Source organism: Pelodiscus sinensis, chromosome 8, assembly GCF_052426305.1.
Source record: "Pelodiscus sinensis isolate ZL-2025 chromosome 8, ASM5242630v1, whole genome shotgun sequence".
Taxonomy (NCBI): Eukaryota; Metazoa; Chordata; order Testudines; family Trionychidae; genus Pelodiscus; species Pelodiscus sinensis.
In genome coordinates this window covers 26,273,195-26,300,796 of record NC_143059.1, presented here as the reverse complement: position 1 = coordinate 26,300,796, position 27,602 = coordinate 26,273,195, and the positions used below count along the sequence as shown (strand labels likewise).

General features: G+C 40.6%; 2 protein-coding genes across 6 annotated transcripts in view; one reads left to right on the top strand and one right to left on the bottom strand.

Moving 5' to 3' along the window:
• LRRTM3 (leucine rich repeat transmembrane neuronal 3) overlaps positions 1 to 17,749 on the bottom strand; it is a 129,202-nt gene extending 111,453 nt beyond the window's left edge. The window contains exons 1-2 of the mRNA XM_006135750.5: positions 17,241 to 17,749; positions 15,401 to 16,932 (exon numbers count right to left, since the gene is read on the bottom strand). Coding sequence (XP_006135812.1) covers positions 15,401 to 16,932; positions 17,241 to 17,244 — 1,536 coding nt within the window. The 5' untranslated portion in view covers positions 17,245 to 17,749. The remainder of the gene's footprint in view (positions 1 to 15,400; positions 16,933 to 17,240) is intronic.
• The window catches only part of CTNNA3 (catenin alpha 3), a 1,028,503-nt gene that overhangs the window by 448,148 nt on the left and 552,753 nt on the right, over positions 1 to 27,602 (top strand). The window lies entirely within an intron of this gene.

The following is a 27,602-nucleotide window of genomic DNA, read 5'->3' as shown; positions in this document are numbered from 1 at the left end:
CCAATATAAATCACTTGACCACAGAGCTGATGTAACTCATACCCTTAGGCTATGTCTACACTAGTGTGATCTTGCGCTAGAGATATGCAAATGAAGCTAAGTGTGGAATATCGCCGAGCCTCATTTGCATATCTGATGAGCCGCCATTTTTTGCGGAAGAGGCTCTTGCGCTAGAAGGAGCTGTCTACACTGCCCCTTCTTGCGCATGAAAAACCCTCTTGAGCAATGCTGCTATGCTGATTATTTTCAGGAATAATGGCATTGTGCAAGAGGGTTTTTCTTGTGCAAGAAGGGGCAGTATAGAAAACTCCTTCTAGTGCAAGAGCTTCTTCCGCAAAAATGGCGTCTCATTAGGTATGCAAATGAGGCTTGGCGATATTCCACACTTAGCTTCATTTGCATATCTCTGGCGCAACAACCCGCCAGTGTAGACATAGCCCTAGTGTAGTTCACTGCCCCATGCAGTGGCACTTAGACCACAGCAACAGATAAGAACAAGATATCTCTACAGCATGGGCTGAGAGTCAGTAGGCTTTTAGCTCAAAGGGTAGAGGCTCTTATACTAAGCTCCAGAGATCCCAGGTTCAAATCCACTTGGTGGTGGTTACACTGAGAACAGGACCCTTGATCATTTACCTAATAAAGAATGCCTCTACAACTGAAACTAAAGGACATCTCATTCATGTGGAGGAGGTGGTTGTAAGTACCTTTTCCTCTCTGTGGACCAACCACCAGATGGCCACATCACCCACCCAGGCACACAAAGCCAAGACTTTCAACTATTAATGGATGGTTCTTAAGCCAGTTAGCACTGTACTTATGAAGGTACACACATGCCATATTACAGGGAGGCTGGATGTAATTTTTAAATTTCATTTACTGATTACTAAACATTATGTTTATGTCAACTATTCAAAACCTATTGTTTACATAAAAAAGTTATGCAGCTGGGAGTTTGCTTGTGTCTGTGCTTGAATTTGATTAAAGTCAAAACACCTTTTCTGACTTCCATTTCTCAATGAAATTCTCAAATATAGGCAAACTCCTGAATATGTTGTGAATAAAAATATTCACCTGTCATGTTAACTAACATCTAACTAAAGTGTTGAAAGCTGTTAATATCTTAGTTAGCCCAGACACAGGTTGCTGTGGCCAACTTAAACTGCTCTAGGTGAAGGAAGTTCCCTCTTTTAGCAATTCAAAGACTGTACTTGATGGGTCTGTATGTAACAGCGGCTGACCCTGGTTGTCTGTGGGTGGAACAAAACCTGGGACCTCAGAGCATGAGCCTCTACCACATGAGCCAAAAGCCCTGGCCTGGTAATTAAGGTTTTAACTCAGACTTGTTATTCTCTGTGTTAGTGGTCTCAGTGTCAGTAGGTGGGAAATACACCACCCGCAGAAGATGTATGGGTGTGTGCATTTGTGCTGCAGTTGTCAGCATTGTGTCCCTTGCAGAGGCTATGGCTGGATGAGGTGGTAATGATGCTATGGATCTGTGTCCTTAGCACTTCTTTTCCTCTTCTTTGCAATGCAGCTCCACTGCAAATACAATTGGGTTCTTTGGATTAAGGGGTCTAAATGGTAAATGGAGGTAAATAAAGTGTGTATGTGTAACACCAACAGATAGAGCCAAACCTAAGATCTCTGAAGCTTCATGCATGAGTCTCTACCGCTTGGACTGAGAGACAGACAGCTGGTTCTCAGCTATGGCAAATTCATTCATACTGTCTTTAAGTGGTTTAAGTGCTACTACCAAGAAGCTGTGTGCATTACATATGCATGCAATGAGAAACCAACATTTCTTTTTGCCCATTGAGTTTCTTATTTTCTTTCTATGTGGCCACCATTACTCCTTTATTTTTGTGTTTGGAGAGACAGGATAAGGGTTGCTTTTTTGCTTTATCTTTTGCCATCGCTTTTCCCCACATGGTCCTTTCTTGTTACCAGTAAAAATTAAATTGAAAATTAAAATCTCTATTGCTGAAATATACTTTCCCGTCCAACTCTTGCCCTTGTGGCATACAGTCAGATGAAGAATATTGCCCTTTGCTACAAAATTAACTAACATTTAGTTGTGTCTCAGAGCTCCTTTGTAATCGGAAGGGCATCTGTTTTGGAGCAAAGAACTTTACAGGCAGAACGGTCTTTGCTGAATTGGAATCTAGGGCTTTCTGAGAAGTTGACGTGAATAGTCTTTGGACTCTCTCTCATTTCTGAGATGTAAAACATTAAAACAGCAAAGATTATGAAGAAGTAGAAAAGCTTGATAGAGAAATTTTACTCTCCTGTAAAAATAGGCCTAACCTGAATAATTTTTGTAGATCCTCCTAACCGGAGACTATAGAATTCTTTCACTGTAACGTAGTCCTCCCCAAGGGCATGGCAGCATTAAAAAGCTGTTGGGGTAGAGAACAGGGGTGAAAATTAATAATAGGTCCTGTTGCTGACACACTGAAAGGAGCAGAGAGTAAACTGTGGGTGGTAATGTGACATGTCTGCCTCCCCCATCCCACATGGTTGAACCTCCTATTTTTTTCACAACCTTCCATGGATATTATAAAGGAGCTAACCCAGAGTGGACTTTCAAAATCATAGTGAAAATGCATGATCCCAAGCATGTTCTACCTTTACCATTACAATGAAGTAAGCCATTACCATTACAAGTAAGCCAGTTTGGGGGTTTTTTTGCTTTTGCTTTTCCCTCCAAATCGGATGAGCAGAACTTGCTCCAGTTGCTGTAAAGTAAAATATTGATACCATCCTTTTGTTCTTCTTAAGACCTTTTCTCTTGCACAAGTACAGAGAACTAAACTTATATAAAGAACCTCATGTTCTTCCGTGGCAGAGTTTTCCTACCTTTGGGTTTCTGCTCTAGCATGGCTTCCCACTGGAGCCCTTCTGTCTGCTGGTTGCCTGAGGGAGGAGTTGGGTGTTTCATAGGTTTAGCAGCTGTGACTGACTCCAGCTTCAAACAAATGTTTAAATAATGTTGCTTGATGGCAGGCTGCAGTGAGCTCCATGCAGTGGCTGTCTGAGTTTTAATCAATGCTGTCATTCCAGGAAGCTAGCAGTCAAAGAGAATACTACATTCAGTATTTTGGAAGTCCAGGGGGGTAGGTAAAAAAGGCGTTTCTTCAAAAGGTGTGGGTTTTGTTAATACATGTAGGGAAATTTTTATGTTGGTATCTTCTTCCTTTTTTGATAAACAAGGTATTCAAATGAATACAGGTTTACTGTCTTAAGCATATGGACTAAGTGGAAATGATGAATACTTGTAATGATTTCTTAGTATGGTGTCCGTATCCAGGAGCATTTTCTTTTACCACCTCATTAATGACTTGGAATCACTAAGCTTACAAAGGCTGAATAAGGATTTAAAGTTAATTGAAGTCCTTTGTTCTTTACTGACAAAATGTATTTTACACCCTGCATAGATGTAATTAGTGCAATGAGGCTTTAAAAGAAATTGTCTTTGTTAAATTTGGTATTTGCCATGTCAGTTTATACATGAAGCTATACAAATCACTATTTCTGAGGACTAAGGGAAAGAAATTAGAGATTTATGTAGAGTTACCAAAATGGAGTGGCTTTCATTCAAAATACTATTCAAATACAAATAAATCATACTCTCAGATTTGAATATTCAACCTTTTATGCTAGGATTTAAGATTATTTTACTCTGTTACAATAAAAATTATTCCTACTTCAAACAGACCATCTGATTGATTGTATGTTGTAGTAGGTGAAAAAAAGACAACTTCCATTTTACAACAGAGAGATTTCTATGATTATGTTCTTATTAAAACATTAATAAATACATTCCCCAGAATCCTGCTGGGGATTTTAAGATAGTCAATTCACAGCTATCTTTTCCACTACATAGTCACTGCCGTCTGATCAACTAAGCAATAGTTTATTTAAAAATAACTTCTTGTCCTACAATGTCATTAGTTATAGAAATTCAAAATGTTGAGAGACTGTATTTATATTTAGATTTCCTTAAGGTAAAAAATAAAAGTTCGGAAATAAATTCAAAACCTTCAGTCTGGAATGGGCTTTACCAGACAATACATACTGCTTCACAGAACTGTTCCCTGATAGCAGCTTTATTTTTATTTTTAACATTCTGATTGTTGAAAACATGAAACCTATAATGAAGTTTTAGAATTTGTAAAGCCTGAATGGTAGGGCTATATTTAAAGGAAAACACATATGCTTTTATCACACATTCTTGTAGCTTTGGACTATTCATGACAAAACAGTTTCATGTGGCCATCTGTGCTAAGATAAGTTGAAACCAATTACCCAAAAGGATAGAAGTGTGACGGGAAGTATGTTTTAAACAAGGACAAATAAACTAGGTGCAAGAAGCTATGTACAGTATTAAGATCTTAAATTATTAACACTGCCAGGTACATTTTGCTGCGTGCCCATGATAACATTGACATCTATGTCAAGTGTGATCTTCCACTTAATATTTAATCTGAACGCAAATAGAGAAATGACTAGTTTTTGCTCTGTTAAGTAATCACAAATGTAGAGACACTTAAGGGCTGGTTTTGTGGGCCAGCCCAGTATGCCATACTGGCAAGTTACTTTTGATCAGTATGGCATACCAGAGACTCCCTGCCAGCTCTTCCACTGGCTGCTCTGTCTGTGTGTACAGGCCTGGGGTTGGGCCTGGGAGCACTACAGCAGCCAGAGGCGCTATCGGCATTCTGCTCCTTTCTCTGATGCCTTTCCCAATGGGGAAAGGAACAGAACTGCCAATCCTTTCTCCCTCGCACCTTCCCTGTACACAGAAACATGGCAATTCTGTGGTGTGGCAGGGGCCAGAGCTGGAACTTCTACTTTTTTCCCTGCTTGGAGGGGCAGTGGGAGAAAGGAACAGAACTTCCAGCAGCTCCTCTTCCTGCCAGAGGGCCCCCAGGCCTTGCCAAATAGTATGGGCTGGGGAAGGGAGGAGTATGGAGGTCCCAGGTTGGGAATGGTGCAAGGTCACATGAGAGTCAAATGGCTTCCCTTTAGCTGGTGTACTCACCCCTCCTGTACCAGTAAGAAATATTTACTTGTACCGCTGGGTTGGCATAGTTATTGCTTGATACTGCAAACTCTCTGATGGTATTGAAATTGTAAGACGATATATTGTAATGTGAATCATAGTTGCCATATGTGAACCTAACCTGTGAATGGTAATATATGGTATATATTTGTATCCAGTATATTACCATGCAGATGAGAAGAAGCAGGTGGTATAAGGCAATACAGAATAGAACCAAATGTACTGCTTTGAGAATATGACTCATATTACTATAGTGATATAGGATTGTGATGTGGAAAGATATACTGTGAGTAACTTTTTGTGATGTCTGTAAAAAATCTAATGTGCTAGAATATAAAACTGAACTTGATATGCCTTAGAGAGAGAGGAAGCGAGAGTGAGGACTCTATTCTCAATCACTAAATATTTTGGTTGTGATTTGCAATTAGTGGTGGACTAATTAGCTTGGTTAAAATAAGAATTTCTGGACCTTTGTCAACCACTTGAACCAAGACACAAGAAAATTTTTGTCTTAGGTGCAAATAAGTTCAATTACTTTAAATGTGTATCAAGAATCAACAGCAGCCAGTCCTTATAAGGCAGCAGCTATCTTCCGATTTTACAGTTTATTTTCAACAATCCTCCTCTCACTTCAAAAAAGCAACCATTTTTCCTGAAAATTTTCTGCATCTCATTCCAAATGAGAAGACAGGAAAATAGGACCCTCCATGGTCGGACCCTGTATGGCCATTCTTGTGTACTTAGAGTTTCTAGGAAAATTGGTTAAAATCAGAAATGCTGGTATAAATAGTGAATTATTTCTGTTTACTGTAGATGAGGATCTTGCCCATGGTGTCCTGGACATTTAGTTGAAGTTCATATCTCTTTCTGGCTCAAAATATTTCTGTAATGTCTAGAAATGGGTAGGGGGAAGGCATAAGGAGAAGCTGGATATATGGGAAGAGAACACAGGCAGGGCATGGTAGATGGGATGAAGGTACCTTGTAGTACAGAAGTACATTGAGGGAGATTGGGAGGACTGATATAAAGAAGTAGGTGAAGGGATAGGAAAAAGCAAAAACTCTTGTCTATTTAATTTAATTTTATAAATGAAATGTTAAACCTTTAAAGCAGGGAAGACTTCCACTCCACCATCTTCTATTCCACTGCAATACATCTCTCTGACTTCCTTGACAAAGTCTTCAGCAAGGTAGCCTTTCTTAGATGGACCTCATATAGACCATCTGAGCAAAGGATCCCATCTTGTGAAGGAACATTATATACCTACCAAATTCCAGTGGAGACTAGACTTTCAGACACAAAGCATGATTAGGTAGTAAACTCCAATTGAAAGTCAGTGGGAGCTGGGTGCCTAGTTTTCTAGTCTGAAATTTTCCTTTCTAATGCTCATATAAATAACTAAATACAAATATTAAAGGGAGATGGGAATTAAGAAACAAAAACACTTCATTAAAATTCTCATAGGAACCCAGTTAGCATCCTCAAAATACCATTACATGCAGTTTTACACATTTCAAATAAAATCCAAATATTAGAATGCATGGAAATCAAAAGGAAAAGGATCTTGCCTATTCTCCACTGCTCTGTCGCCCCATCTGATTTATATAGTCCACTCTAATGTAACTTAGCACCTAATGTGGTCAAAAATATTTGCAAAGATCAGAATAAACAGTTATAAAATCTTGTGTCTGGTTCAGTTACTGATAGCATATTGTTTTTAGTGATACAGTAATTATGACATTAATATATTATTAGTGTTAGCTGTCCTCCCAGTTAAGCACACTTTAACTTTCTCTTTTTAAAATCAGGGTGCTTTTAATTTTGAAGGAGCATTGCAAAGGCTGGTAGGCACCCCATTTCTGCCTTTGAATATTTCCTGCTTTGTGTACATTTGAACCTTTCAATTGCAGCCAGACCAGCAGAAGCAAAAGTCTTTGGAAAATCTCAGGAAGCAACCTGGTTTTGTGATTGTTTTCAGTATAAATGTGTAGCCTTCTTATCTTTAGAAAAATATGGCTTTATACTTAAAGGTAGAATGTGAAACTGTAGAGATTTACCCAGCACTAATTCTGGTGTCGGTGTTTAAGGAAAAAATATGAACGTATTTGAAAAGCTTTTTTTTCAGTGAGTAACCTTGTAATACCTATATGTGGTATCTGACAGCCTGCCACTTTGATATTAACCGCAGAATTGATAGCTCTGAACCTTGGCACACCTGGGGATAATATTATAACTTCATTGATTCTTCATAACTAGCAGTGTGACATCGCTGCTAGAAGTACTAAAAACTGCTCTGCAGAAGGTAACAAAATAGCTTAGTGCAAAATGTTTAAATTATTCACAGAACATTTCATACCAGATTTCCATGCAGATATCTTGTAACATCTCCAGAAAATAGCTCTTATCCACACTTAAGACACATATGAGGTAAAAATGGGTAGAAGATTAATATTAAGGTTTTATATACCTAGGCTACGTCTACATTGGCCCCTATTCCGTAATAGGGATGCTAATGTAGCACTTGGGAATAGGCAAATCCGCGGGGGATTTAAATATCCCCCGCGGGATTTGCATTTTCATGGCTGCCGCTTTTTTCCGGCTTGTAGATAAGCCGGAGAAAAGCACCAGTCTGGACGCGATCTCTTATTCCTACTTTCAAGTAGGGGCCAATGTAGACACAGCCCTAGAGTATTAGTTGGGAACATTAAAAAAAATCTAAATATATCAATATTTTCAGAAATGCACTAATCTATTTTCTGCGAATAAGAACCCAGGTTCCTTTTACTTAATCTTTCCATCCTTTAAACGTGTCACCAGTGAGTGAAATGGAACATGTACCCACAACTTTTTACTATGACTGTAAGACTGATACAGCTCCATTCTTTAAGTAATATTATGTGGTGGTACCTGCACTAGCAGCAATGAGAAAAATAAAAATGTATCAGTGATTTCTGCACCGAGGTATTGACTATACCACAGTTATAACCTATTACAAACATAAACAATGCTGCCATATGCCAAGAGACAATTCATGATAACTGTTAGAAAATGTTGACTTTATGCTGCTGACTGTTACATATTCATTGCTTTAACAAGGTTGTGCTAAGTTTCTAGGTTGTGAAGTTTTCTAATTGTACTGTTTAGTTAAAATGTTGGTCCACAATTGGACATCACAATATCGGGTCATTGCCAGAATATTCTAAATTCGTGTATTGCCTGTTTATAAACCATTCAGGACAGGGATGCCAACAACTTCTATAGGCCTCTGGGAAAGGATGTATGGGGTCAGGGAGGGGTTCAGGCTGCATACCCCCTGGAAGCGGTGGAGCCTTGGATGGAAGGGGAAGGCCTGCAGCAGCGAGGCCTGAGCACCTCCTTGAATATACTACACCGTCCACCAGGCAGCTTTCAGTACCACCCAGAGCACAGCACCCCTCGTTGCCCTTACTGCTTCCTGGAGCACTCATCCTGGCACTCTAGTGGTGAATTAAAGGCCCCCACCTCCACTGCCGCCACTGCCACAGTAGGAGCAGCAGCAACCAGGAGCCCTAGGTCCCTTTGAATCACCAGGCTCCAGGACAACTGCCCTTTTTGCCCCCTCTTTCCATCGGCGAGCCTGATTCAGGATAATCATATGACTAAATTTTTCCATACCCTTATGCCCTCATGTCATGCCATTATACCACTAGTTAGACTGGCTGCTGTCAGCCTGAGGTTAACATTTATCCTCGTAATCTTGTTTTGTGGTAGCATCACATCTAGCAAGGTGAGATGGGGAAAAAAATCAAGGTGTGAAATCAGTGCCGTAATAGCACATCTGAAAACAAACACCTGCGTATGTACTTGTCATCATAGTTTACTATATTCCTCTAAAACAAAAGGAAAAACTATGTAGCACTTTAAAGACTAACAAGATGGTTTAATAGGTGATGAGCTTTCGTGGGCCAGACCCACTTCTGGCCTATGAAAGCTCATCACCTATTAAACCATCTTGTTAGTCTTTAAAGTGCTACATAGTCTGATCTTGCTAAAACAAAAGGAAAAACTAACACGGCTACCTCTCTATTTATATTCCTCTAAATTTGCTATCTTTCAGAGGAGATAGAAAATCACAGTCATCGACACCCTCTGACCGTTAAAGAACTTGTTCCATTTGCCTCTATAAATAGTGACTCTGGTATCCTGGGAAAATTCACCCTCACTTCTGTTTACTTAAATTCTTCCTGTAGTTTAAATTGGTCACATTGAAGTCCAGGTCAAAGCTTTCGTTGACCCCAGTAGGCCAAGATTTCACCCATATTTTTTTTTAAAAGTACTCATGTTTTTGGGCAGAGTTGCTATGAGTTTTAATAAAAAGGTGATGCACTCTACCCCAGAGATTGCCACATTTCAGTGTTGGCTGGGACAAATAAATGTTTGGTTAGATTAAATAGTTAATGTTTGAAAAGCTCCTTTCATATGCACTAACGAACATGGAAAAGTTAATGTAGTGAGTAAGTTTACAGTGTTGGCTTATAGCATTGTTGTTGACATGTTGGCCCCAAGATATCAGAGAAACAAATTGGGTGAGGTAAAACTTTATTTTATTAGACCACCTTCTCTTGATGGAAGAAACAAACTTTTCAACCTCACAGAGCTCTAAGGCTATATCAACACAGCAGTGTTATTTTGAAATAACAAAAATGCACGTATACACAGCAAGCCATTATTTTCATGGAGGACTTCTTACTCCAACTCCTGTAACCCTCATTTCACAAGGCTTACGGGGAGCTAAAGGAAGAATGTTCTTCCTTTGACTTCCTGCCCAAAAGTTGAATTAAGCTATTTCGTCTTCAGCTGTGCAGTTGACATAGCTGAAGTTGAGTATCTCAGTTCAACTTTTGCCTTACTGTGTAGATGTTCCCTAACAAAGTATTGCCTCAACCAAGATATGAGAGAGACAAGGTGGATAATTTAGGGTTTTTTTTTTTTTTTACTGCATGGTCCTTATGTTCCTGGTCTGATAATTGGCTTGTTTTTTTTCTGCCTTTTGCATTTTTCAACTATTGGCATTTTTTGACTTGTCATCAAGCTGGTAGAATACCCTTCCAATTGATAACTGTTTAAGTTTCCAATATTTTAAAATTGTATTTGAAATATTTCTTTACTCTCTTGAAGTTGAATGTACTGCTATGTTTTGAGGGGTTTTTTTATACATCTTAATACTTGTTAATGGTGCTTTATAAGTACATAATAATAATTAGTACTGTATTCTTGTCTGCGCTTTGCATTTCTTGTTTTATATGAACATTTCTTTGCTAACTCATTAATTGCTAGATATGCAATAATACGTAATGACAATTACAACCCTGCACATTTCTTGCCAGCATTTTTATAATGCTGCTACTTTCTTCACTCACTCACTCAGAATTAATTTAGAGTAAGACTCATATGAGGAAATGTGAAATAAAAGTAATTACAGTGCAGTTGAATACTTAGCATAATACAGAATTGGAAGGGAACTATATGCTATTATCATGATGTATAGCTAAAGCCTAATTTAAAGCCAAAATGAGTGTGAACTGAGGGAGACTCCTGTGATTAATCTATGTAGCCACTGGATGTCACTATTGTTCCACACAAATTCAACTGAAAGAATATTTATCTAGAGTTGGGGGATTGACTCTTATGCAAACAATTAGAATGTTGTAAGCTTTGTCAAAATATCTAATTGCCTTTTCAGGAAAGTTGTACAGTACAATAACATTTTTATATCTGATTTCACTGGAGCTAGCAAACGACATGTCCATCTCTCCCTTCTTTTATAACCTTTAGCCCAGTGTTTGGAGCACTTGCCTAGGCTGTGTGATACCAAGGTTTGAATTCTTGCTCTGGAAGAGGCTCTTGAACTCAGAGCTCCTCCCTCCTGGGTAGGTGACCTAACCATTATGTGAAAAGCTATGTTGGGTTTGGTTGCTCTTTAGTCTCTCTTTTTAAAACTGTTCCACTTGGCATAAATATTCAGTGGAGCAAAGTCTTGGACTCATATCTTCTCTTCTGCTAAGTACCAAGCTACAATATAGGCTGCTCTGTTCTCATTCTCTCCTGTTAAAGCTGTTCCACATAGGAAGAATACTTAAATGTTCCAGAGAAACTATGACTCTATAACTTGTCATTTAGGACACTTATCAATGAAGTAGGAGTTGTGGATTCAAATCTTCTCTTTGCATGATTCAGACTAAATTCAAGTCTTGGTTCAGATTGGGGATTCAAACCTAGGAATGTCACATCCTAAGCCAACTATCTAACCACTGGGCTAAAGGTTACAAAGGAGGAACTGTGGTCTTACCTTCTCTTTCTGATACTTTGCTGGCCTGAAATTGACTTCTCAAATTTGTGAGCCATTTCTAAATATTTTTGGAGTTGAATCCAATATTTTCCCTGATTTTTTCACTTTGCTGGCTGAACTGGGAAAAAAAATGTCCACCAACTTTATTTTGGGCTTCTGATGTGTTGATTTTTTTTTGTTTCTGTTTGTACCACTTAAAAATATAAAACATAAATCCATTGCAAAATAAAAGAGAACAAAAACCTGTAGATAGGGACCTGGCCGTTACTAAGAAAATATATCAGTATAGCTAGGACTCTCAGGCATGTGAAAAATCCACACTCCTGAAAAATGTAGTTATATTGTCTAACTCCCCAGGTAGATAATGCTAGCTTAATAGAAGAATCAGGAATATTGGATATCTATGCCAATGGGAGGACCCCTTTTGTTGGCGTACCTACTGTCCATATTGAAGTGCTATAATGGCTCAGGAGTAGCTGTACCCCTCTAGTGTTTTTAAATGTAGACATACCCAGGGATATAGTAAAATTTATATCTGGAATGAAGGGCCTCAGGTCCTCTGGGCAAGAACTCTTTGGAGGAGGAATAGGAGAGGGTATCACTGGCTTCAAGCAACCTTGCTGTTTCCCCTATTCCTGGAATGTCCTGACACTTTTCAAGTTCAAGCTATAAAATAATGGTACTTGGGGATCACTTGCATATAAAGGTATATTGTCCATACCCCCTTCCTCAGCCGTGCATATACTGGCAATCGGGAAGGGGGTCATAAAAGGGACCTATGGCTGCTGTACAACACCTGTGGTTCCTATACATAGGAGAGATCCTCCTGCCATGGAACTTTAAGGTGGCTTTGTGGCAGAGTGCCACAAAGGTGCCCTAAAGCAAAATCTGGACCAAGATCATAATTAATGTTCATAATTGAGAGACAATTAGAAGGATCACATGATCCTGCAATCTTTAAAAACACGGCCTGGTCTTCAGGAAAGTATTTTAAATGGGAACGTACTGTAGTTAAGTGGAATTCACCCTGTAGTTCCAGAAATCACAATGATTAGGATTTGTGACAATAGGCCCGTGTTGTATAAATAGGAAAACCAGTGGATTTAATACAGTTATTAAATTTGATTGTGGTGCAGCTAAATTGTAACATGGTTTGGTCAACACAGGACTCTACTTAGATTAAACATGGATTTTTTAATCTGTATACAACATAGTTTGAAACTAGATTAAACCACTTTATAACTTCTTGTCACCACAACTAGATTGAATAAATATTATTTCACTCTCTTCAGCCCTCTTAGCTGTTCAGTTGGGGACTGTTGGCACATGTCTTTATCTTCTGCACAGTCAGCCAGCAATTTCTTTACCAAATAATGGTAGCAATATTTACCCATCCATCTGTGTTTATCACTAAAAATATGTGGAAATGTAAATATAAACTATTAGGCAGCTTTCACATGTTAATTGAATAAATTGCCCTTCAAATCATGCCTATGCTTTAATATAACCATCTTGAATTTTCATTATTATCGTAACTGTTTATGCTGAAGTATTAGTAATAATGGTTTAAGTGACTAGTATTTGAGGAGACTCCATAGGTGACCTGAGTTTTGTACCTGTCTTTCTTTTACATAGACATACTTAGGGGGGTTTTTTTTTAATGTAGTTTGTATTTTCCTCTGTTAGTGATAGTAGATAGTTTTCTATTCAGTATTTTCTTTATGTGTAGTCCTAACAAGGTACTGAAAAACACATTATAAAATAAATATTGAAATATTTTTAACGCTTTCAACATCATAGTCCACTATGGACACAAAGTTACTTAGAACAAGTACTGAATATTTTTATATAGGAATTATTCTGGATTAGTAGTATTCAGTATATATTCCAGGTATATGAATCTGCCCAAAATAGCTTCCTTTATCCTTTCAATTTTTGCTAAATGTAAAATTTGGATGCTTACAATGTTAGTCACGATTTCAGACATTGGCAAAACCAAAAAGTATAGTGATGCCTTTTAAGCTTGTATTTCAGGCAAAGTCTAATTCTTCAGTTTATTCATAGGCAATGTTTCGTTAGTAGCAAATGTAGTCCTTTAATGGACTTAGATGTATTCATTTTACTGACATTTTATATAAATTTCAAAACTACAGCTTGGGGAAATTACATTGTGTTCAGCAGTACAGTTTAAAGTGCACCAAGCACCTGCATTATTAATCATGATGGAATCTGACTCTTTGCACTCAGTAAACATATGGTACCAGAATTACATGATTCAGTATATTATGAATAGGCCACTCGATTATCTTCTCTATATAGACCTTAAAAAAAGAAAATTCAATTTCAGTACACTAAAATGAACGTAAATACACTAATGATGTTTAAATGATGCATTCTAGCCTTGTTTAATGTATCTAGCATAGTTCAAGGTGATTTGTTATGATTATTTTTCCACAGTAAGCCAAGAATGCACACGAATAGCCTGTTAAAAGATTTTGCTTTTTCTGATCTGCTGCAGTGAAACTGCGTTATAGAAACATTCCCCCCCCAAGTGGTCAAAGATGTGCAATTTACTACACCAAATCAAGTTATAAAATAGAGATAATGAAATTACTGATTAGCTCTTTTACTAATGCTATTCTTTTTGAAGGATGAGAAAAGAGAGAGCTTAAAAGATCCTTTTGCCTCATATGTGAATTTTATAATTCATTTTAATATATAGGGATGGTATATTCTGCAATAAGAACAATTTTGGCAGTGATTTTAAGAGAGAGGGACAAAGATCTAGTTTACAAATCTCCATCATGGTTTATCCAGAAACATACTGATGAATGACTTCACATTAAAAATTAATATGAATTCCTGTAATGTCAGCAGGGTTGTGATAGAAACACATTATTTGTCATTGTAAAAGATCATTTTGGATGCATTCTTCCTTTTGGTTAATGAATACCCAGTTTTCACTGTAAGCTATTTCCGGTTGCTTTGGTGTTTCTAAAATGTACCCTGATTGGCTTTCTAAATAGCTATAGCATAGGCAATGTGCAAAGGATGTCCAGATACTCTAATGAGCAAAGACCACAAATGAAATTGAAGAAAATGACAGAATTAATGGTTTGATTAACCACATTAATGTCTTTGACAGTCTTGAAAAGAGAATTTCTAATGAGCACCCAAACAAATGTGTGCAGGAAATGGTCTTGCATTTGCTACTGCACATTTGAGTTCCTCTAATTACATCAATAAGGAATTTCTGCGCCTGGTATAATGAATGCCTTTTGACTACTTTCTGAAAGGCAAGTAGATGTAAGAAGGGATAAACACTGGCACCTTTTGTATGAAGCCACATTGAACAGGTTTCAGTTAGTAGTAATCAGCTCTAGAAACTCTTATTTTCACACAGTCAACTGCAATCTACATTTTTCTGTTTTCTTTATTAAGCCTAGATTTTTCTCTCTCTAGCTTTATATGGCTCAGACTGATCTTCTGAAGCTTTTACTTAGTGCTGGCTGTTGCCTTGCATTGCACAAAAATCAGGCATTCTTACAGGGCTGTTCCTGCACCATCTCTTAAGCTTAAACAACTCCTAGAATTTATATGAAACCTTAGTACCTGTGACTTTAATTCATAAAAGTGAACCTCAAAACACTTTTCTTTTCATTATCATTTTCTACCTAAACACATGCATGCTCACTGCAGATGTGGTGAATTAATCATGAAAGAAGTTTTCTATTTAAAAACAAGTGATATTTTAATGAAGCCAGTAGAGGGTCTGTACAATAGATATTGTATTATATCGGAGCTGAAAGTTCTCATTATTTGTGATATTTAAATTTCAATGTGTTGATTATGTATGAGAATAAAATGACCAGTATTATGAATGTACAATAAAAGTGACATGGAAGTACTGTGCCAAAGGAATGGGGAAAAAAACATAGTCACCAAAGTTCAATAAAGCACCACTCTATCCCAGCCTTTAAAAGCTCTTTTATCACAATGGTTCATACCTCACATTCCCTGGAGCCTGATTTGTTATATGTGCAGGGTCCTGTTCCATTCAGCAACATCTCACTGGTTTCAGTGTTGGTAGGTTTGTAATCTACATAAAATTCCTGTGTGGTTGGAGTCATTTGCTTCAGTGACTGTCTTTTTTTTTTCCTGTGCCTTCGCATGAGAGAGTGTTGCTGCAGCTGCTTCATACTGGCTGGGTAACGCTTCCATGAGACATAGATTACCAGCAGGATCACAAGCACAGACAAAAAAAGGGCCACACTGCCTGCTATGATTTTATGAAAGGAAATGTGTTCTGTGTCGTGCTCCAGTTCTGAGCTGGGTTCGGTGGCTCCAATAGTTGGAGGTGCAGGGGGCTTGCTGTCATGTTTAGGCCTGGTGAGTTTTGGTTTAAATGTTGGCTTTGGGGGAGCTTTTTCTAATTCAAACCTCTCCGTAGTACTTTTGCCACAAATGCTGTAGTTTTTCACTGCATCAATAACATTCACCCCCTGCAGCTCTTTGGGGCTAGCACAGATAATTGTATTTTCCCTCAGCCCTTTAAAACTTTTTAGCCAGTTTACCAGAGAGCAAATGTTTCTGCTGCATTCCCATATATTCCCAGCAAGGCTGATATCATTGAGGGATATCCAAGAATCCAAAATTTCTTGACCAATAAATGTAAGCTTGTTTGAATCCAGGTTGAGGCGCTGTAAATTGGGCACACACTGAAAAACACTAGGTCCACTGAAAGCTTCTATTTCATTGCCAGATAAATCAAGCCTTTGTAATGAGCTCCAGGTCCAGGACATAGTTTGTCCTATCACACTTATTTTATTCCACTGTAAATAAAGGTTTTGAAGGCTGACTAGTCTTGGAAAAAGTGCCAGGTTGAGCTTAGAAAACTGATTGTGCTCCAGGTGAAGCTCCTTCAGCCTGATCATGCCTGCAAAGACATTCCTTGCTAAACTTCGGATGCGATTGTAACCCAGGTCCAGAAGTTCAAGGTTTCTACAATCTTGGAATATTCGAACAGGGATTGTTCTTAGGGAATTGGATCTCAAATGTAAACTCAGCAGCTTCCTTAAGCCCCTGAACTGTTCAGATCCCAGAGACTGCAGCTGATTGTATGACAGATCCAAGTTACGGAGGTTTGTCACAGGTCTGAAGGTATTATTAAGAAAATAGGAGATTCTGTTGGAACTCAGGATCAACTCTTTTAGTCTGCGTATTCCATTGAAAGCATTTTCGTCAATATTACTGATGTGGTTGTGGTCTAGATACAGCCAGGTGAGCTGATTTAGACCTTTAAATTGATTATGTTTTAGTTTTTGGAGGCTGTTATAGCGAAGGGACAAACCTAAACAACCAGCAGATATAGTCAAGGGTATTTCCTGTAATTTCTGAGATTCACAATATATCATTTTTCCTTCACACCTACATCCCTTAGGGCATCCTCGTTCAGCAGAAGAAAGCATTGTCAGTAATACAGTAGGGGCTATTACCAGGGCTACAGCTGATCCGCTCAGTAGCCTAATTACATTGAAACCTGGAAATAAAAACAACTTAGAAAAGTTATCCCCCCAAAAGATGAGTCATTTTTAAAATCACATTAAGAATCTTTTTTTTAAAAAAATCATTTAAAAAACATTTCTAGTTTGACAGCTACTTTGCACATTTTCTTTTAATCCAATATAAAAAAGTCTTTATCAATATTGTAAAATAGTTAAGTAACAATATAATCAATAGATATTTTAACTATGATCCTTAACCATATCAAGGTAAGTCTACAGAATAATTAAAACAGCATTTATGCAGAAGCTACATGCTGTATATTTTTTTAAATGAAAAACATACCCATCCTTTGTGTTGTTCAAAGGTCGTCCTTAGGTCTTTTGTTTTTTGCTTAGGGTGCCACAAGCATGACAGTCCCTGTCAGCTGCACTGTTGTGAGTCAGGGCTTGCTGACACCCAGGAAGAAAAATTGGACCCCTTGGGAGATGGACTGATTTTGGAACATTATTCTTTGCCAGCCATGCAGAACACTCCAAGAATAAATAAATCCCAACACACAATTCACAGAAAAATGTCAAATTCTTCCTAGGTAATAGGATCTTCATGGATATTACGGTTTTGCATCTTTACAGTTAAAAACCTGGCTTTTAAAACCTCTCTTTATATGAAAGCATGATAGATTCCTCCAAGCAACATTCAGCTATCTGAATTCACACATCGGTATTCCATAGTACTGCAATTATTGTAGTTAGCACCCGATCCAGCTACGAAGCTGTATTGGAGCACAGAATAACAGAATAACACTGTACAATGAACAAGCTCTGTTCACTTCTGCATACTGTCATTCTGAAAGCTTCTCCGACTGTTGCTTTGGTTTCAGTGAATGCAGTCTTATGTATAGCTGCCCCCAGTGGTGAAGAATGTTATGGGCATGTGCAGAAATATCTTTCTTTTTATCTTGCAAATGAGTAAACTCTGATGGGAAATGTGATTGTTCTGGGTAACTAAATGGGAGTGAAGTGGTCAGCATCAGTGTAAACTAGTGAAATATTTTGAAATCTGTCTCTTGCCACTGTCAAAGATTTTTTTACATACACAAATGCTATGCACAATAACTCACTACTTTTTAATGCAGCACTTACTGCTTAGTGTGCTTGTAATCCAGCATTTTCACAAAGGTAGACTATTTATATATTGACAAATATTTTGGGGCTAACATTTTGCCTTTCTCCTTTAAAAACGAACACCGTGGAAAGGAAGCTGGGAATAAAAGTATCACTTTATTTCATAGCTTGCTATCATTTTGTTTCACAATATTAACTGTTTGGAACCCAAACTAGATTTAATTTAAAATAGTCCTGTGAGGAAAGGAGCCATAGAATCTGGCCCCATTGATTTTGTTATGTTATTTAAAGACATATTTAGGAAAGTTTTTATGTGTATTTACTGTAATTAAGGAACTTATAAAGTTTTTTTTTAACTTTTGCACAATCCAAAGAAAATAAAATTGTTTTGTGGCCAACTCTTACGTGTCAGACCTCCTTTCCATTCTCCACTCCCTGAGTGACCAGCTGGAGCAAAGAGCCTTCCTTTTCTCTTTTGCATGGTCAGTGCACCGCAGGATAGAATTAGACCACAGGAGCTGCTACTGAAATGATCACCCTCAAGAAAGAATAAGTCTGAAAGATGGTAGAGAGTAGGTGGAACAAATGGCTCCAGGACTAAGTTATAGGAGAGGAGGAATATGCCATATCCTTTAAAAGGGTGGTACTGACTACTTTCCCCAAATGCAACTAGAGAGCTCAGAGTTCAGAGGCAGAACCCTTTCAGTGCTCCACTGGCTTCTGTGGCTGTACACTTTGTGCCTTATAACAGGCTGTGGTTTGTGTCACAATGTAGCCCCTTGTGACTTACAATTAGAGGAAAGCATTACAGCTTCACATAACATTCCTTCTGAAACCTGCCAAACCTCTCTGGTTGAAATAAAGAGTCGACTCTGCCACCAAAAATAAGCAGAACTTCAGCAACCTTTTTTACTTTCACGATTTTAATGATTGCCTATAGGGCGCACAAACAAAAGAGTATGCAATCCTATTATGGTCTGCTATTTTCACTTTTATAAAGTAGAAAATAGTGATGAGACATTGCTGAACAGAGCAAGTGTGGAACAGGATGTTAATTGCCTGTCAAGTTCAATTTTCCTTTTTGAATTATACAAGCAGAAAAAGTGCCAGTATCTGGTAACCATTTTTTCTTCACTTGCATTTCTGCATCCTCAGACAGCTGAGCAGATTTTGTATAAGTTGTGTGACCAAAATTACTTTCAGCACAAGACCTTCTATACCAAGTTTCAGCACAACATAACAATTTATAGCCAAATTACAAACTTTGAAAATCAGAGGTTTTAAACAAAGTCCTGACTATATCTTAGCTATGAAAACACCTGAGAATTTGTACATTATTGACCTGCTTCACGTCCCATTGACGCTGGTATATAATGAAAATGATGTATTCAGGGCTGTTCCTTACTTTGGCACTCTGAGTGCAGGAGGTGGGGGCCTGCAAGGAACCTTAACATATACCTTGCCTCTAGAGGCTTCTGCTTAAAAGCTTCCCAGTGTCTCAGATTTCCTGATCTTGGGGAGGTAGGTGCCACCATCAACTGATTTAATCCCTGAAATGAGGAAGAAATACTTGAATTTCTTCCCAAGGAGTACCCCAAGCTCTTTTGCCACAAGAGAGCTTGAAAAAAGAAACAACAACAACAAACACAGGAACAAAGTATAATTTGGATAGCTGGCCCTTCAGTCTAGGTAGGCACACACAAAGACTTCCTGTTACCTTCCAGACCACAAGAATCAAATCATTACCTTAAAAAAGGGTGATTTTGTTAACAAAAAATAAGATATGCTTGAAAAAGCACACTTAGTTGCTAGGTGTTACAGAGTAACTAAGAAAAGAGCAGATTAAAACACAGATAAGAGGGTATCTCTGGGCACAGCTGGGGATGTAGTGAATGGGGCAAGGGAGGCACATGGATTTCACACAGAGAAGTTTTACCAAACAGCAAAATAAAGAAACATAACCTCTACTCATGATCTGTACTGATCCATACTTCAAGGTCCAGATCATTCCCATGCCAATATTTCTTGTAGGCATGGTAATTCTGGCTGATTATTTCATCTTGTTTCTTCAGCTGCTAACTTAGAACTCACACAAAGAGAGAGGGCAACAATATTTATATTTCAGCGCTGTATCCCATTGGTTCTTCTGGCCCCCTGCCAACACCCTTAGCTATCTGAGTTTAACCCTTTAGTCACAGAGTGCTGGCCAGCACTCCTGCTATCCATCACATATGTCAATGGAGTTACCTCCCAATTTATACTACAGAAATAAACTGGACCCAAACTTTTTGGTTGACTCTGTTTCTACATGCTGGTTTTCTTCGCTTTTATGTTCCTTTTTTGTAATAATAATGATCTATATGTTAGAACAATTATTGCAATTTTGGGGTATCTGAAGTACAGTAGTTTCTTTGTATAAGTACAGTAACTAAAATTTTGAAAAATTCATTGTGAATTGAATTTCCTATTATTTATACACTAGCCAATCAGCCTGTAATAAGACAGGATTTTCAGGTCTTTCCTTCACGTCGGTCTTCTCGCCTGAGCCTCCGATCTCTCGCTCTATGTCTCTTTCTCTCTCTCTCCTCCTCCAATGGCCTCCCCCTCTTCTCTCAGCTCTCCTCTGCCTTCTGCCTCTCTCTCTGTCTCTCTCTTTCTCTTCTCCCTCTCCTACCTCTCACTCTCTCTCCATTCTCCTCTGTCTCTGTCGGGGATGCACGCTCGTCCAGGCCCCGCCCCCTGGCTGTGTACGTCACCACCCCACTCCCCTTCGCCTCCCACCATGGCGCTCGGCTGACTTCTGCACTGCTCAGCTGGGCCACCACAGGGGAACAAGCGGAGCAATCGGCAATTTGGGCTCCCCCACGGCGACCCGGTTGAGTGGCGCAGAAGTCAGATGAGCACCACGGCGGGAGGTGAAGGGGGGCACGAAGCAGGGCGGGGTGGTAATGTACATGGACAGGCCCTGCCCCCTGGCTGTGTAAGTCACTGCCCCGCCCCCTTCCCCTCCCACTGTGATGCTCGGCTGACTTCTCTGCTGCTCAGCTGGGCTGCCACGGCGGCACGGAGTCCGCACTAGTGGTCATTTAAAAATGGCGGCGCCCGGCGAGATGCAAATGAAGCCCGGGAAATTCAAATCCCGGGCTTCATTTGCAACTCCGGTTGCCTACATTACCACCCTAGTTCAAACTAGGGTGGTAGTGTAGACATACCCTCACATTTTAAAATGTGTTGGGAGTAAAGCTGGCTGAATAATTGATTTTATTTTGCCAGATTGCCTCTTGTTTTGATTCTTTCTCTGAACCCAACCTATCACTTCTAACTTGAGAGCAAAAGTGGTCAAGCTGCCACACAATATGTTCTTTTTTGTGGGGGTTTTTTGCCTAGAGAATGTTAACACTGCCATAATGCTGACACTGCAAGTCACACAAGGATATGCAAACTGCAGTCCCCACCATGCCTCTGACCCAACAGGAATAGGTTTACTCCAAGACACAGTTAGTTCTGGGAACTGGGATCAAGCAACTCTGCCCTCCCACAAGAGGGATTCCACTTCCCATGTGGCCAACCCAACACATTTTAGGGACAAAGCTGGTTTGCTGCAAGCTCTCATTGGAGCAAAGTAAGTGGTCACTTTGCAAGATGCTCCACTACCAGCTGTCCAGCAACTTGGTTCACATTAGTGGAAGCTGGCATAGTCCAGGGGTGAATCAAGCAACTTTTTATTGGTTTGTGAAAGCCAGCCTGGGAGGCCTCCATAGAGCTGGTTTGGAACTGGGGCAGTGGGCAGAAATACAATCAGAAAGGAAGTCCTTGCAATTTTTCAGGCCCGTTAAAAACAGCTGGGGCAGGCAGCAGCTGCCAGCATTTTCTGTGGCCATTTGGCAGTAGATGTAGGTAGGAAGGCAGCACAGAAATACATGATTTATGAGGCCCACAGGTAAGGAGAAGAAGGACAAATGGAGAAAGTTAAAAATATTTCGAGGACTGTATCAGCATAGGGAAGTGTTGTCACTGGTTAATTGATTTTTCCACACCCAAACAACAATAAACATTCTTCTTTGAGTGATGTCCCCATGGGTGCTCCACATTAGGTGCTGGGCTTGCCCCGGCGCTGCAGGACGGAGATGTTTAAAGCCGTAGTCAGCTGGACCGCACATGTGTGTGTGGGGGGAGTGGGCATCTTGTGGCATTTGTGCTCTCCCGCGCTGCGCAATCCGGTCTCAACCAGTTACTCTTCAACAGCTTCAGGCTGCAGACGGAGCAATCATCTCTCCTTATTCAACCTTTTGTGAGAAAAACCTAGTTATAATTCCTCAGTTCTTTTATAATAATTATCTATAGTTATATCTGTTAATGTTCCTGTAAAAAAAAGTTTTTCTTCTTAACTTAGTCCGTTATTCCCACATTCCTACCCTTCCCTGTTATATCTTGTACATAGTTTAAAAAAAAAAGTTGCGTAGTAGTCAAGGAACAGCATTGCCATTCATGATGCCGGGTTCCCCCGGTTTTAAAAAATGGACTCTATGCCTGCCTCAGATGGCCATGACACGTGCATCCACTGTCTCGGTGAGAGCCATGTACCACAAAAATGTGTACACTGCTAAAAACTTACAGTGAGGGCCTGCCGAGACCGCGAAATGAGGCTCCAGATGATCCTCTTTGATAAGGCGCTCCAGCCACCTGCGCCAGCCTCCCCGACCTGGCCTGTGCACCAGCCTCAGAAACGGAGGACCTCCTCTCCGTCTAGGGCTCCTCCTAAGAGACCCAGACCATCGTCGAGTAGATCTCTGCCTTTAACTTCTCATGGCAGAACAACCTCGAGATTTAACGTAGACACTTTGGTTTCAAGTATTCGTCCTGCCGCGAAACCATCTAAAAGTGTGCCCCTGGCATCTTGCCACACAGCTGAAATTTCCCCAGTGGCGAAATCGCCCTCAGCACTGAAGTCATCGGCACCGACTCTGCCAATGGTACTGCATGCACTCTTGGCACCACTATGTGCCACATCCATTTCATCGTCTTCCTCTTCAGGGGACCGAATAACTTCGGCACAAGAGCAGACGGCACCGGGCTCGCTGCGTGACCGTTTGGCACCCTCCTGAACTAGGGACGGAACACCGGCATCGGCCTGAGAAGCAGCAGCGCCGGCCCGAGAAGCACTGGCATCGACACAAATACATGCGGCATCGGCATCCACGCGGCCTACCTGCGATTCCTGTGCCACTCACCTTCGGTTGGCACCGGCCTCAGCACTGGAGCGCACAGTGGCCAAAGCACACTCGAAGACTCACCATATTCATAGCCCATCCGTGGCCTCATAGTCACCAGAATTTTCGCTGGCTCCATCACCATCTCCACCTCCTCCATCAAGTAGGAGATCACCAGGGCTTTCCAGGAGATATTCCCCTGACAGATTTTCATCTTCATTTGTGATGCTTCCTAGACATCACTGAATCTCTTCTCGTCACTTCTCTGCTTCACCTTCACCACTCCGGCGTAGATCATACTCCCCTTCTCTGTCTCTTCGTTTGAGAAGGTCGTCTTCATGCTACGATTATACCATGCACCATTGTTATGTGTGTTCTCCATCCCACTCTTCCTACTATTATCGGGATCATTGTCACGACTCCTGCTATCATAGGAAATTCTCACCTCATCATAGTGGTAGTCGTTATTCACCCAAATCGCCTCCACGTTCCATAACGGTCTGTTCTTCCTCTAGACACTCTCCACATACTGTCCCACTGCCCTCTGCTCGAGATTTGTCACCTCATCACTCATCGCCACTCCTTCAAGACCAACAGCCTCAGGTTACCACAGAGTCATATTTCCCTGAAGTATCTCCCACTGATCAGTCTTCTTCTCCTGATGACACAGTCATTCCTGGAGACATCTCGCCACCAGATGACTTGAGGCAGTTTCAAGATCTTTTTAATGGGGTAGCAGTCTCTCAAGAAATCCAACTCACCGAAGTTAAGGACAAACAACACCGTCTATTGAAAACTTTGCAGACTACCCATTCTATTAAATTAGCCATATCTTTGGATGAGGCTATCTTGGAGGTTGCTAATGAACTTTGGCAGACTCCTGCCTCCGTCCCCCCCACTAACAAGCAGGCTGATAAAAATATTTTGTGCCTCCAAAAGTGTCGGAATTTTTGTTCTCCCACCCTCATTCCAACGCTGTGGTATTCGATGCAGCCCAGCAACGAGCCAAAGCTCCTTAGTACAAGCCAAACATTTCTGACAAAGACTCAAAAAGACTAAATTTGTTTGGGAGGAAAGTATACACATCATCAACTTTGCTCTTTATAATTGCTAATTACTTAGCACATTTATCAAATCACAATTTCGATAATTATGCAAAGCTTACGGATCTTATGGAAATGCTTCCTGAAGCTGAGAGACCCTTTAAATCAGTGATTCAGGAAGGTTATGCTGCTACTCGAACCAGTCTCCAGATTGCTATGGACATAGCAGACACCGCAGCCCACACTACGGCCACCGTGGTAGTTATGCATAGAGCCTCACTCCTCCAGTCAGCAGGAGTAAAAAGGGAGCTATAATCCAAAGTGGAGGATTTGCCCTTTGAAAAGGAGTCACTCTTTGGGGATAAGACTGACTCAGTTTTACATTCCAACAAAGACACTAGAATAACCTTATGCTCACTTGGAATGTACATCCCTCCTTACCGGAGGAAACATTACTCACCTTTTTAAAGGCGTTATGATTATCTCCATCCCAGACAACAGTGGTGACCACAACACCGCCAGTTCAACCAACCACAGCAAAATCAGCAGCAGAGACCAATAAGACGCCTCAATCAGAATAACTGCTTGCAGACGCAACCAGGCAATAAACAGCACATTTGACACATTGGTCGAGAGCAAGCATGCAGCCCCCTAGAGCCTCGGTCACATCTTTCACCATCGTCTAAGGCCCTTTTACAACCAATGGGCCAAGATCACTACAGACACTTGGGTCTTAGAAATAATCCATTCGGGTTATGTGATTCCATTCTGTTCTCTCCGCCCCACAACTTCCCGCCCCTCTTCAGGGACCCCTCTCACGAAGATCTACTGCGGGTCAAAATCTCTCATCTCCTCCACATAGAAAGAGTTCTATCCCAGTTTCAAGGGAGAGGGTTCTATTCCCATTATTTCCTCATGGAGAAAAAAACCGGTGGGTGGAGACCCATATTGGACCTTCAACAGTTAAACAAACACATTAAAAAACAACGTTTCAAGATGGTGATCTTAACTTCTGTTCTACCGGCTCTGGAGCAGGGCAACTGGTTTGCTGCTTTCGACCTCAAAGATGCCTATTTCCACATGACGGTTCATCCTGATCACAGAAAGTTTCTACATTTCACAATCGGCGCTGACCACTTCCAATATCGAGTGCTTCCCTTTGGTCTCACCACAGCGCCAAGGGTCTTCACAAGGACATTCGCAGTCATCGCTGCCCATCTTCGCCGCATGGGAATCACCATATAGCCTTACCTAGATGATTGTCTAATAAAAAGATGTTCATCCACAGAAGCTTTACACATGGTACACATGACTATCGAGACTTTCCTTTTGCTAGGTCTCTTTCTCAACAAAGATAAATCCACCCTAATACCTATTCAGAGCCTAGAGTTTATAGGGGCACCTCCAGACTCAGTCACAGCAAGGGCATATCTACCCCTTTCCAGATTTCAGGCATTGCAAGACCTATTGGACCAACTTCTATACAGGCGCTCAGTACAAGTCATGACGGTTCTCAAATTAATGGGTCATATGGCTTCCACGACTTACGTTGTTCCCCATGCCAGGCTTCACTTTCTCTCTTTACAACACTGGCTGATCACAATATACAATTTCATAACGCACAACACACACAAGTGGATAACCGTCCCTTCCACGGTTGAGTCTTCCCTCCATTGGTGGACGATCGATGACAATTTACTTTCGGGCACTCTGTTTTAGAACCTACCACCTCACTGTCACATTACCACCGATGCCTGCCTCATCGGCCGGTGGTGCTCACATGGGCAATCTTTCAGTGCAAGGTCGTTGGTCTCCACAAGAATCTCTTTTACACATAAATCTCCTCGAGTTGAGGGCCGTTGCCAACACCTGCAGACATTTCCGTTCACCCCTCAGCAACTCCACAGTGGGCATCCTCACAGACAATAGAGCCACCATGTATTATATAAATCGTCACATAGGTGCACGATCCCTATCGCTGTGTACGGAAGCAACCCGACATGGAATTGGTGCATTGCCAACGACACGACCCTTGTGGTGTCCTATTTACCTGGCATCAGCAACACGATGGCCAATTCTCTCAGCAGGAATTTCGCAACGCACCACGAATGGGAAATCGATTGGCGCATCCTTCATTCTCTGTTTCGCCATTGGGGTTTTCCATAAATAGACCTTTTTGCCACCACCAGCAACAGGCAGTGTCACTGATTCTGTTCCAGAGCGGTCCTAAGTCACCATTCCTTAGGGGATGCTTTTCTCCTCAGTTGCAATGGTCCCCTCATGTACGCTTTTTCGCCTATCCCAGTTATCTTCAGAGTCCTCCAGAAGATCAAGTCCAACAAAGCCTTGGTCATCCTGATAGCGCCGGAGTGGCCTTGCCAACATTGGTATCCAATTCTGATGCAGCTGGCGTGATGTCCACCATATCATGTACCGTTAATCGAGAACCTTCTAACCCAGAAGCAAGGCTCTCTCCTCCATCCTGAATTACATTTGCTACAGTTGGCTGAACGCCTCCGAGGCTCTGTGTTCTGATCATGTAAAGAATGTTCTCATACACAGTAGGAAACAAAACACAAGTTTCACTTACCTTTCCAAATGGCGACGTTTTACTTCTTGGTGCTCTGAATGCAACCTCGATCCTCAAATGGTCCCAATTTCCTTCATTCTGGATTATATGATGCACCTGCAACAGAACGGACTAGCCTTAGCGACTATAAGAGTCCATCTCGCAGCACTGACTGTGTTTAGTCAACCAATAGAGGGAACTTCACTCTTTGCTCACCCCCTCACTCAGATCTCTACCAAGCATCAGGATCTCTACCAAGCATTTATAAACCTCAACTACCCACCCGGAGAAATAAAAAAGCAAATTGAAAGAGCCAGACGAATGCCTAGAAACCATCTACTTCAAGACAGACCCAAGAAAATCAACAATAGAACACCACTTGTCATCACCTACAACCCCTAACTTAAACCTGTCCAACACATTATCAATAAACTACAGCCTATACTGGAACAGGATACCATACTCCAAGAGGCTCTGGGAGACAGACCCATAGTCTCCTATAGACAACCACCTAACCTCAGGACATACCACACTAATACCAACCCTGGTACCTTCCCTTGCAACAAACCCCTTTGCCAGCTTTGTCCACATATTCATTCTGCTGATACCATTATTGGACCTAACCAAGTGAGTTATAAGATCAAGAACACATATTCCTGCGCATCCAGAAATATAATCTATGCTATCATGTGCCGAAAGTGTCCGTCTGCTATGTACATTGGACAAACATCTCAGACACTTCGCCAAAGGATTAATGC